This window comes from Acipenser ruthenus, chromosome 5 (genome assembly GCF_902713425.1).
Source record: "Acipenser ruthenus chromosome 5, fAciRut3.2 maternal haplotype, whole genome shotgun sequence".
In the NCBI taxonomy this organism is placed as follows: domain Eukaryota; kingdom Metazoa; phylum Chordata; class Actinopteri; order Acipenseriformes; family Acipenseridae; genus Acipenser; species Acipenser ruthenus.
The window spans coordinates 34916660-34929371 of NC_081193.1; the positions used below are offsets into that span (position 1 = coordinate 34916660).

Consider the following 12712-nt stretch of genomic DNA (forward strand, 5'->3'; position numbering starts at 1 on the left):
TGAGTGAAGTGTTCTGCTATGTATAAATCGCTGATACCTTATTTGATTTATGGTGATTGTTCAAAGTATTTCTAGTGAGGAAATCTATCAAAGTACAGCATATTGCTAATGTAGCTAGCTGTTCTTTCTTACAGAGGAGGACGATGAATTGGAGCCCTTGAAGAGCAAAGACGACGAAGAGCGTCGCATAGCGGAGATGGGACGGCCGACACTGGGGGAGCATGTCAAACTAGAAGTGATCATCGAAGAATCATATGAATTCAAGGTACCGACTCACAGAAATGCACTTCAAATTACTTCAGTTGTAGACCCAGGAGTAACACTCTGGATCGTATTGTTAATTGTTTTGGGCACCACAGATAAAGTATTTTTACTTTTATAGTATGTTATATAGTGGCTCGTCCCCTGGTGATTTTACTCCATAGAAGCTTGGAACAGAACAAAATCATTTTTTTAGACAGTGTTGTTTGTGAGCAGCTAATGGGCTCTTCATTGGTATTGTATATCTGAGCCACTGGAGGGTTTTGAGTTCCCTTCTGAAGAATCCGTAAGGTTTGGAAGTCTGATCGACTAATGGATTTCAGCCTCAAAGTATCCAAAGTATCACATTTGAGAGCTCCTTGTGCAGCAGCTGCTTTGTTGTTGTCTTGTGTTTAATGGATTAATTGGGGTTGCTTTATTGCCAGTTTGTATCTGGCTTATCAAGCATGAGTACCACAAGATTAATGGCCCTGTGCTTTTGAACTGTGTGCTTTCAGACCAGATTTTAAAATGACCACTTGATGAGAAACGATAAGCACCATAAAGTGACCTGTTGTTGTGGGAATATCTATTCTACATTAGGTTGGTTCTGTTTTTCAGTAAGCTGGCTTCCTATAAAAGGATGACCTTAGTAAAATACTAAGGAAGTGTTGTGAAAGAGAGTGAGTGCATGCTTAAGCATGTTAAAGAGGTATGGTATAACAAGCTTTGCTACATGCATTGTGTAAGGATGGGGAAAACACATATAGCAAACTAAAGATATGTATATAGGGGAACAGTTATCATATTGTTCCTTAAAGTAAAAATACAATCATAGCTGGCCTTCTCAGATAGATTAAGACATGCATTGTGATTTGTAGGTAATATACTCAGAAGGTAGTTTTTGAAATTTTGTGAAATTTGTGGAACTTGTCAGGTACATTATTTATACAGTGGGATAGTCAATACGAGAGTACTAGAAAATGTATGAGGGTTGGTGTCTGATTTTTCTCTATTCACTGACATTCTTGGTGAGTTTGTGAACTTTAGAAGTGTTTTTATACCATGTGCTGTTGAAGTCAAAAGAATATATTAATAAGACCAAATAAATGGCATTGGCAAGAGGTAACAGTAGAAATATGTGTGACTGTGTTAGTCCCAGGTAGTTTTAGGGGGCATTTCTTGGAATTATGGGGTGTGAGAACTGTCTCTTTATTCAAAGAAATTAGAAAGCTGGCCATGCAAGAATGTTTTTTATGGCTGTAGGGTTAATTTGTACTTCAGGGCAAATGAAAATTAGGTTGCTTCATTCACATACAGAGGGATCATGTAAAAATGTTGTAGAAACAGTCAATATCTCAAATATGGTTCTTTAGATAATTTCAAATCAATTACCTATTTTGCAATACAAATGCTGTCTTATTTTCCACAAATGCATATTAATTAAGTTGTGACATGACATGTGGTTTATATGTTCTATGTCTTTACAGAGCACTGTGGATAAACTGATCAAGAAGACTAACCTCGCCCTTCTGGTCAAGACTAACAGCTGGAGAGACCAGTTTATTGAAGCTATCACAGTTAGTGCTGGTAAGCCTGAACAACTTTTTATTGGAGGCATTGTGTTTCATTAGGCTGATTACTTTAGCTAGATATGTGAGAAGCCACCGCTGGAATGTGGAACAATCTTTTAGATCCTTCCATGCTTAATTAATTTTGCCTCAGGTGGAGTGAAACAGCATTATCCTCAAGACAGTGCATCTAAGACATCCTCTAGTGGTAACGGCTGGCATAGCATCTCCATGCTTTTGCTGGGCTGGGACTTGACGACTGTACCAGTGCATGGGTGTATTCACATGGTAAATTTCCATTATTATTCAGCGCAGGAGCAACCTGTTGAAATACTGAAGATATATACTGTGAATCAGTACTGCAGTGTTTTTATATTACACAGGCAGCAACACTGTGGAACGCTTTCTTTTCAAATAGCATCCTCGGAACAAACACTGTTTGCTGATGGATTTTTCAATCCAGGGAGTTCTGCAGTCATAACACAGAAAAATATTCCTTTTAACAAATAAAACACTGGAGTAACCTTATCCAGGTTTCATGCTTGGGGTGATGCGTCTGTTTCAGTCCATACATCTTCTGCCTTCCAGTGAAATACTTCATACAGAGCATCTGATTTCACTTGCTCCTTGGGACTGGAATCCAAGCATTATGACCTATCAAGATCGTAACTCACAACTGTTGCAGAAACGGCTGTATAAATAAAGGGAAGTGTACAACCAGAATTAATAGACACCGAGCTGTCTTGTGCAAAAGCAGAACTCAGTTTTATAGAGAAGGGGAAAGTAGCTGGAGGATAGTATAAAGAAAGGTATAAAGTATATTGGATAGAACACAATAGCTATGTTACTCGTGTTAATTTGACTACATTTATAATAGTTTTTAATTTTTTGGCCACAGCATGCATCTCCAGGTTCTATCATCAAAAAGTGGCTCTGGTTGATAGCTTTGAAATGATTAAATCACATTTTTACAGCAGGAAACAGGTTCTGGGACAGCTGTCGTAATTAACTTTTGTAAAAGCTGTAATATCTCTAACTGCTTGAACACTTATAATGTATTGGCGAGTGAAGTGAAAGCTACTATAAGCAGCCAAATGGTTCCTCTGCTGGGTTTAACCAGTGAAAATAACATGAATTAGGAAGCAACTGAAACTCGGCAATTACCTTATTCTGTTAAATTAAATATTGGAATTCAAGGGAATTTGACCCTCCAGTGTTAGACATCTTCAATGGCAAAATAAATCTGGTTTGCGTGGTTACACTCTGAGCATATAGTATTTCAATATGTCCACATAGCACAAACAAGTGCTGCAGTGTTTTTTTTGTTGTTGTTTTTTTTTACTATTAAACATCATCGTAAGGTGTCTGTGCCTCATTTAGCCTTTTCCCTCATTTGAGATTTTCTATAAAGCTATTCAGCCAAAGCAGCATCTGAGGCAACCCTTTCCAATGTGACACATTTTTGGTGAAAAGCTTTTGTGAAATGAATCAGCAGTTGCTTCCGACTGCTAATTCCACAGTTAAATTATAATAAACAGGAGTTCATAACCGACTCAGTTAGTATAAAGAATAATTCATAAAATTATATTGTGAAATGTGGATAGCAACTGCCTGTTTTTGAAAAAGGGAGCATATTTCCAAAACCTAATAAATCATGTTAGGCCCACTTGAGTGAAACCAGGTCTTGTTGCTTATTTAAATGTGAATGCAAGGCCTGCTGATGTAAAACAAAATGGGTGAAACCAAGCAGTGCAACTGGAGCACCAAAGCTCGGCACCTACGTGTTGAAACATACACTTGAAGTATTCAGACGGAACCATGTACTGTAAAGCATAACATGTTTACTGGCATGACATTTCCACTTATTTTCCTTCTATTGAAAATCTGCATTGAGTTTGTAGAGTACATGTATACTTTACATACGCCAACATTTGTTGCTGTAAATATGTGGGAGGTCTGCAAAATGAAGTTGCTGCAGATGTTTCCTCTTTTACAGTATCCCATAAATTGCTAAGATCTTAATTGCTTTTCAAGTGCTTGGAACAATATCCCAAGTTTCATTTGTTGAAGATCTGATACAATTTACTGTCTTTATCTCTTTTCTTTTATTTACTGGACGTGTGATTGCATCAATTGTGAATATCTTTAAATCCAAGGAAAACACTTTTAAAAGGATGACAGTTAGCTGTGATGTTCACATTGTGCACTTCTCTTCTAGAATCACTGTGCTCGTAAGTACTTATCTGGAACATCCTGGAGAGCAGATTTCTGTCTGAAATGGGTTATGATGCCAATTATATTCAACAGGTCAGACTTGTATTACTGCTTTATTCTTCAGGCAGTAAAAAAATCTTTTGTCTTTCCTTTAACAGAGCAAGTTTAATTTCATTACTGATTCCTTGGAGGCAACGGTAAAGGCAGGATGCTCTGGCTGCCCAGGCTTTTAATGTTTTTACTTTAATTAAACACTGAAATCCATCTCTATGAAATGGGCTTGGTGATTAAGCCAAGCAGGTATGTTTTAAGCAGACATCCACAGGCTCACTTTATAAACTTTAATGAATAGATGTGCACTGAGGGGCTTTACTGATTCACTGTTATTTAACTGTGATTATCTCTTTACATGCCTGTAGAATTCTGCCTTTGCACTGACACTTTTGTTTCTGGATCTGGTCCTTATAAAATTGTAATACAGTAAATCTGATGCAGGCTAAGTTAATCACTTTCCTCCAGAGAATTGGCTTTTGCGTGATTCACTTTCAGTTTAACCGGCTTTTTGTTCTGAGAGGATATTCAGCATGGGTGGCTGTACATTTTCCGCATCCAATTACCTTAGCACTTAAATTGCTGACATTAACTTAGCAAGAACTGTGTATGTTTTTAGAAAAAAAAGGAAATTTCACGAATAAGGCTAATTTGTTATCTTACTTTATTGATTTTTTTTAATCGAATTAAAAAGTATGGCCCCAATTCAAACAAGGAATGGCCAAGGAAACTGTGCATTGCTTTATTATCCTGTAAAACGGTAACAAAGGGCCTGCATGTGGGACTTCAGCTATGAAATAAAATTGATTGATCATAAATAAGAACTTATTGTCACATGAGATTCTCGGATTTGTCAATACACTTTCTGTCAAGATGAGGTGTTTGTCAAAACTATATGATTTTCTTAATAGTGCTTGCACTATTGAGATGTACCTGTGCTGGCCCTGTGTGCACAAAGTGAATAAACTAAACTAAACTGTTCCCTGTAGTCGAATAGCCTTTTCACACTTGCACACCCGAGCTGAGCCGAGCCGAGCCAAGCCAAACCGGAACCATGCCGAGCCCACCCAGCGTTCAAAGTAGTACTGTTCAAAGTAGAAGCTGCACTATGGAACGTGACGTCAAATTCAGTGTACACAGGCGCACGGAGGAGTGGTGTGGATTTGTTTTGAGAATGGATCATGAGGTCGTACTGTACGATAAAGTCTACCAAAAGATTTCACAGGAATTGAGAAATATGGGACTAAACCGCAGCGCGAAACAGTGTTGTGAAAAAAAAAAAACTTGTTTGTATTTCTTTTTCACATGTTGTTGAATCCAAATACAAACCGAATAATTTAATTTCATGTTATTAAAGTTAGATTACCTACTAATAATAATAATAACTTTAAAACGTTACAGATAGTATTTGAAAAATGTCAGTAAACACTTCAGAAAAATAGATTTAAAGTAGGCCTATTAAAAACAAAATCTAATCGTAACATATTTAAAGGTATTTTTCTTTACAACTTGTTTTTATACATGCAATGTTAATATATGGTGTTTTTTTTTTTTTTAAATGAATGAATGAATGTGAATTTCAGATACTTTGCACATTTCCAATATTTGTATCAGAATTTTTTTTTCTGTTAAGGACTGGTTTATAAAGGAACCACAAAATAATATGCGCAATTACTGATCACTTTATTCATTAGAAAAAATATATGGAGTACAATTAATGAAACAGCAGTAGTTCTTGCAGTTAACACACTGTAAGTTTTTTTTTTTGTCTCTGTTTTAAATGATACCTGTCAGCGTTAAACAATTTAAAAGATAAATAAATAAATAAATACATAAATAAATAAATACATAAATACATAAATAAATTAAATAAATAAACAAATAAATAAATAAATATGTAAAAGATTGTTGTATTATGTAAACTCAGCTTCATTCCGTGTGGAACTGCACATCGATTCCAGAAGACAAGTCGCCGGTTTCAACATATCGGCGCCGGTCGTTGCAGGTCTGTGACCAAGAACTGCATCCATTAAATCATAATATTTACTTTTTATGCGGTCTGACCCGCTTTTATTGTTATGATCTTTTGTTTTTTTGTAATTCTGTTTTATTTATTTTATTTTTTCCCAACACTGTTTCAGCCTGTGGTTTAGTCCCATATTTCTCAATTCCCGTGAAATCTTTTGGAAGACTATCGTTTTGGACAGTACGACCTCGTGATCCATTCTCAAAACAAATCCACACCACTCCTCTGTGCGCCTGTGTACACTGAATTTGACGTCACGTTCCACAGTGCAGCTTCTACTTTGACCGGTAGCGTGAACACACCAGAGCTGCGCTGAGTGGGCTTGGCTTGGTTCCGGCTTGGCTCGGTTCGACTCGGGTGTGCAAGTCTGAAAAGGCTATTAGAATACAGGGAACAGTTTAGTTTAGTTTAGTTTAGTTTAGTTTAGTTTATTCACTTTATTCCCCACATGTACATCTCAATAGTACAAGCACTATTAAGAAAAGCTCTATCGTTCTGACAAACACCTCATCTTAACCCCGCCCCCAGCCTTGCTCAACACCGAGCCAGTACCAGATATCTTGCGAGGCCAGAGTTTCACGGTTCCGGCTCTGCTCGGCTCGACAAAATGACCAGCGTGAAACTAGCCGTACCTTGAGGGTTCGGCTCGGCTCTGGTATAGACAATAAAGTTGTTTGGGCATTAATTGCTTTTTGAGTAAAAATGGCCATCACTGATGTTCAGTTTTTGGAATGTGCCAAATTAACAAACTTATTACTAGGCCTACCGTCCTCCATGATTAATTTCTGTGGGCTGCACATAATGCAAAGTAATATACATATTAAAAAATGGGGTTAAATGCTGTGTTTGTTTGTGCTACAGGAATGCCATGTTTACCTAGATTACTTCCCATTGTTTTACCTAAAGCCGTGATTCCCCTTAACAAAGTCTCCTTACAGAATGGATTTGCCCTCCTGCTCTTTTATGTATAATAGGAAATGTTCATTGTCCTTCTGGAGTTGTTACTCCCAGTGTAATTAATTTTTAATAATACTGCAATGTATTTGTATTACTGCTTGGGTCTTTTGGGGCATGAGCAGGACAGAATAACAGCTCCTTAATATGGCTACTAGAACCAAGCTATGCTCCAAATTTGTCACTTGGTAGCACAGAAGTAAAGGAAATGAACCCAAGGGCCTAATTACAAGCTATGTAATAAAGTAAAAAGATTGCATAGCTATCAGGATGGTCTGGGAGCCCACTGTAGATTTCTGAATGGCGATGACAGACTTTATCTACTCTACTTGTAGCTGAAATTGGAAGGCTGTCACTGAGCTTATATTTTTAGTATGCATCCCAAATAAGTCATTCTAAAAATGATTCAATTTCCTTCAATCGCGTTGCAAAGGGAAACAATAGGGTATTTCACAGACGTGTAACCATGTTTGGTGCAATTATGTGCTTGCCGGCATATTAAACAAGTACATATTAAACAATGGGAAAGCCATTCATCATTTCTGCCACTTTGCGTTCCCATGAAAATGTATTGCTCCACTTGCTACTCTACCCTAGGAATGAGATTACTTAATGAATCTTATAATGGCGTCAATTAACAGAAACAAAGATTTCTGGTTTGTGTTAAACTGATAAGAAGTAATTGTCCCTTTTAGTCTAATTAGGAAATAATTTTACAAAAGACATTTTGCGTGCATATCAAGGGAAGGAATTTTTTTTCTGCAAAACAATTCTGGGATTGGGTGTATAGTGTAATCCTATATATATATGATAGAGCTGTGTTCTACAGCTGCAAGTCATTCTAAACTTTGGGGAAGATTCTGTCTCTCGTTTTTCTGACACTTGCTATGCAAGACAACTCCCAGTTCTCTACATTGATGTATTTATTAACGTTAAAACTTTAAGCCTCATCAGTTTAAATGGGCAGGAGCTACAGAATGCATTAGTAATCCCATGCACATTTGAACTGCCCAGAAGAGGCTAATTACAAGTAGGGAAAAAAAAGGAAATCCATTTATTTTATTAGTAGAGGTACTGTGGTTTCAAGAAGGAATGCTAGCTTGGGGGTAATTAGTTAACATTTCTTGTAATTTAACATGGAAATTGAAACCGAGTTTACTGTATGACTGCCTCTGTAAAGTGCCATTTTCTTAACTGAATGATTTGAAAAGCCTAACCCTAATTTAATAAGCTTTCTTTGGATCACAAGCAAAAGACAATGTGAGAGTGACATTTCCTTTTCTGTTTCAGTTTATTTTTCAGCATTATTTTGCAACGAAATTACATATAAATAATAGAAACATTGTAGTCACATTAAAAGTTGCAGCAACTATAACAAGTTGTGGTTTGTGTTAAATGTTGTGGTTTCCACAACAAATTCACATGAGCCATGGCATTAACATGCATACAAGTAACAGAACTCACACCTTTACAGTATTACAGTATTTACAAGTTTATTTTTAGTTCCATGTCCTTATGAAAACGGTTGATAGAACTCCAGTGAATAAATCAATTACAGTCTACAGTACTGTACAAACTCGGTACAACTTGTATAGTTCGATTGAAATAAGAATTAATAAAATAACTACAGCGTTATTTTTACAAAAACAATCCAACACAAACTGTTTACTATACTTTTAGGTATTGGCTTGTACTTTCTAATTTGACGGCTTACATAGCAAAAATTAACAAATGTACATTATACAGAATTAACTTGGGGAACAAAAACAATAATAAACAACTTACAGTTTCACACAGAAATCAAACATTATTTGATTGTTTCGCATGCAAAAACATGTGCTTTGAAAGTTCTGCTGACAAGCTTGTCATCCCGAATAACCTGAGCTTTAAATCCAATTGAATGAGAACTAATTTTTCGCTTCTCACTCATTATGAACTGACACTGTGACCAGCTGCACTTGGTAGTAGCGAATGAATGAACGATGAGCGAATGAATGAGCGAATGAACGATCCGTTTCCAGTCAGAGGTCAGTCACGTGAAACGACAGTGTTGAGCTATCCACTAGCCTTTTTAATAGGATTTATCCCTTCGGTACCAGTAATAAGTGTCGAGTTACGAGTATATATATATATATATATATATATATATATATATATATATATATACATATATATGGAGTGTACATTTGTAACCGGAATGTGCAGGTTTTAGTTTAGGACCCTGAGGTTAGGAGAGGACACTCCATCTTGGTAAAGCTGAAGGTATCGGGATGCCATGTTGGTAAAGGTCTCATAAATTGGATATTTTATTGCTAAATTGGTACTTTATTGCTAAATTGGTCTTAATTTATAAATGCCGATCAGCTGCAATTGATTAGGACATGTAATAAAAAGCATGTAACGTTTTGTTTTCGGTGTGTAAACAAATAAACATACGGAACCGCGTTTTCATTGATCCACTGTGTACTGAATTTATTATTTATTGGAGATAACCTTGGGGGCTGAGAGCGATCATCTTGAAATCCTAAGAAATAAGGGATGGATACATTATTATATATAGTGTAAGATAGTGTAGTCCTGGGGGAATGGGACTACATCTTCCAGAGGGGAAAAGCCTTAGTTTGGTTAATTGTTTCATTTGATTTGTTAATTGTTTTGTTATTAATTATCCCCTGCACCTGGAAGCTATTGTTACATTGGGACCAGGTGCAGGGTATTTAAGAGGAGCAGCTAGTCTGCTCAAGGCTGCTGAGGAGAAGGAAGCAGAAAGGTGTGCTCTGCTTCCAAGCAGTCGTCAAGTGTAAAAATCCTGTGTGTTTTGTGTTGTGGGGAAACGGCTTAGCCGTCCCACTTTATAGTCAGGGTGTGCCTGAGTTTTAGTTAGCGCTCCGAAGGAGCTAGGTGTTTATTTTGTGTTTGTTTTATCTTTGTGTGAATTAAAATAGCGCATCAGCACAATAAAATCCATTCTGGTGTCCTGGGTCTGGTTTAAAGGGGCAAAGAACGGTGAGTGAGTTGCCGCTTTGTTACATATGGTGTCAGGAAGTGTGGGCGCCCCTACGACCCTAGGAATGGAAACCATTGAGTAGTTGATTGCAAAGATAAACCAGAATACCGCTGCTCAAAAGGAGCAGACAGAAAGGTGGAGACTGGAGTTGGGACTGCCGGATCCGGAGCCAACCGAGCTGGTGCTGCTGCTCCAAAAGTGGGAGCAGGCAAGAGAGGCAACGCTGGCTGCAGCCCTAGAGGGGGTGGAGCTACCACCCCGAGAGCCAGAGGGGGTGGAGCTGTCACAGGAACCACCGGCTGCAGTCAAGGGGGAGGAGATGAGCAACACACCTCCATCACGGCCTCAACAACAGCCCGGGGTAGTTACTCCGGCGCTGTCAAGTGCGGTCCCATGCTCCAGCTACGTGGACACCAGTCCGGAATGCCCCGACCTCCCTCCACTCGACCTTATGCCCAGGTCGCAGCACTGCCAGGCACAACTGGGTGCACGGTCCCCAGCTCCGCTCCTCCCGGAACCTGAGACGTCACGCCGTGGGCGTCAGACGTCGCGTGCGCTCCCCCTTCCTTCCACTTTGTTCCCCTCGGGGTCCCAGATTTCGCTGCGCCGGTCCCGAGCGACCCACTTCTCCCTGTCACAGCTCGCTCCCCGTCAAAGGCCTGCGTTTCGGTCACCCAGGACAAGCCGTCCTGGTCCCTTCTTGCTGGTGCGTGGTCCCTTCCTGAGTGTGCCGGAGGAAGGACCGACCCACCCTCAAGCATGCCTGTGGAAGAGGGCGAAAACCAAAGACTTGGGACTTGAGGGTGGGTGGTCTTTTAAGGGTGGGGGGGAGATGGCCGTTAAATGGCCGGTGTCTTGTAAAGACAAGGGGGAGGAAGTGTAAGATAGTGTAGTCCTGGGGGAATGGGACTACATCTTTGTGGCAAAGCGCCCCGCCCCTGTGTGCATTTGTGTTATGTGTATGTATGTATGCGTGCGTATGTTAATGTTGGTGTATAGATTGGTACACAGGATATAAACGGGTCTGTGTTTCACGTGTGTTTAAAGTGTAGATTTGTATTTAGGCACGAGGAGAGCACAAATCACTTCACGTGCTGGTTAAATGTAATATGTGAGCACGGGGTTGCACAGAATTAATTCACGTGCTGGGATTCAAGTGAATAATTAATTAGTAATTGAATCCCAGCACAATAGTATATATAGACGCACATTTCTTGCACTCAGGGTTGGGTGTTCGAGAGTGGAGAACGGGTGAGAGAGAAGGAGAACGTAAAAGTAGTAAAAATAATATCTAGAAGTGTTTGTACTCACCGTGTTTGTTTGTCTCTCCGTGCACCGTTTGTTTAATGTTAGTCCGTTTTGTTTGTCTTTTTATTTTGGCGTGTAGTGCCGTGTCCTGTTTTGTATTCCGTTGTTTAAACCTTTTATTTTGTTATTAAACGCTGAGTGCAGCCATTGCACTCAGCTCATCACAACCACTGTCTCTGTATTCCTTCCTGCTTCTGGTCTGACGCCACCCACTCTGGCCGTCTTTGTGACACGTGGTGTCAGAAGAGGGATTTGAACCCACGCCTCCATTCGGAGACCAGAAGGGGTTTTGTTTAAAAAAAAATAAAAAATAAAAAAAAAAATATATATATATAATGGCAGAAGACGCCACAAAATGGCGGGACTGGTTCCTGGAGAATGCTGGGCTGGAGGCCCAGGCTCTGCCCATAGTCGTTCGGGCCCTGTGGATGATGGACAGTGAGAGATGGGAGGCCTATCAGCAGGAACACACCCCAAACACCTTGGAGGAAGGTGTGGAGTTTCTCCTCAGCTACCTGGAGGCAACGATAAACGGAACAGCAGCCCAGGTAGCAGGACCACCAGCAGAGGAGTACCTGCTGTCCCCATCTCCACCAGCAGAGGGTGAATGCCTGCTGGTTTTGCCTCCACAGCCCAAGCGGGAGACAGATAAAGAGGTGAAGGACAGGGAGGAGGAGTGCCGCCTAAGGGCCAGGCATCCACGGCGATGTAACAAGCCATCGTCGGGGTGCCTCCTCTGCGACCAGGATCACCTGTTCGCCCACTGTCCCTTCCACAGTTATGGGGAGGAGCCTGAGCGTCCACAGCCCAAGCGGGAGGAGCCTGAGCGTCCACAGCCCAAGCGGGAGGAGCCTGAGCGTCCACAGCCCAAGCGGGAGGAGCCTGAGCGTCCACAGCCCAAGCGGGAGGAGCCTGAGCGTCCACAGCCCAAGCGGGAGGAGCCTGAGCGTCCACAGCCCAAATGGGAGGAGCCTGAGCGTCCACAGCCCAAATGGGAGGAGCCTGAGCGTCCACAGCCCAAATGGGAGGAGCCTGAGCGTCCACAGCCCGAGCGGGAGGAGCCTGAGCGTCCACAGCCCAAATGGGAGGAGCCTGAGCGTCCACAGCCCAAGCGGGAGGAGCCCGAACGTCCTACGCCTGAGTGGGAGGAGCCCGAACGTCCTACGCCTGAGTGGGAGGAGCCCGAACGTCCTACGCCTGAGTGGGAGGAGCCCGAACGTCCTACGCCTGAGTGGGGGGAGCCCGAACGTCCACAGCCCAAAAGGGAGGAGTCGGTGCGTCCACAGCCCAAAAGGGAGGAGTCGGTGCGTCCACAGCCCAAAAGGGAGGAGTCGGTGCGTC

General features: G+C 40.8%; 1 protein-coding gene across 7 annotated transcripts in view; it reads left to right on the forward strand.

Annotated features, from left to right (window-relative positions):
- Positions 1-12712, forward strand: part of LOC117403118 (sodium/calcium exchanger 1-like) — a 181645-nt gene that overhangs the window by 147061 nt on the left and 21872 nt on the right. For all 7 annotated transcript variants that reach the window (XM_059024085.1, XM_059024084.1, XM_034005126.3 and 4 more), the window contains 2 exons: positions 135-265; positions 1731-1830. In XM_059024085.1, the coding sequence (XP_058880068.1) occupies positions 135-265; positions 1731-1830 (231 nt within the window). The remainder of the gene's footprint in view (positions 1-134; positions 266-1730; positions 1831-12712) is intronic.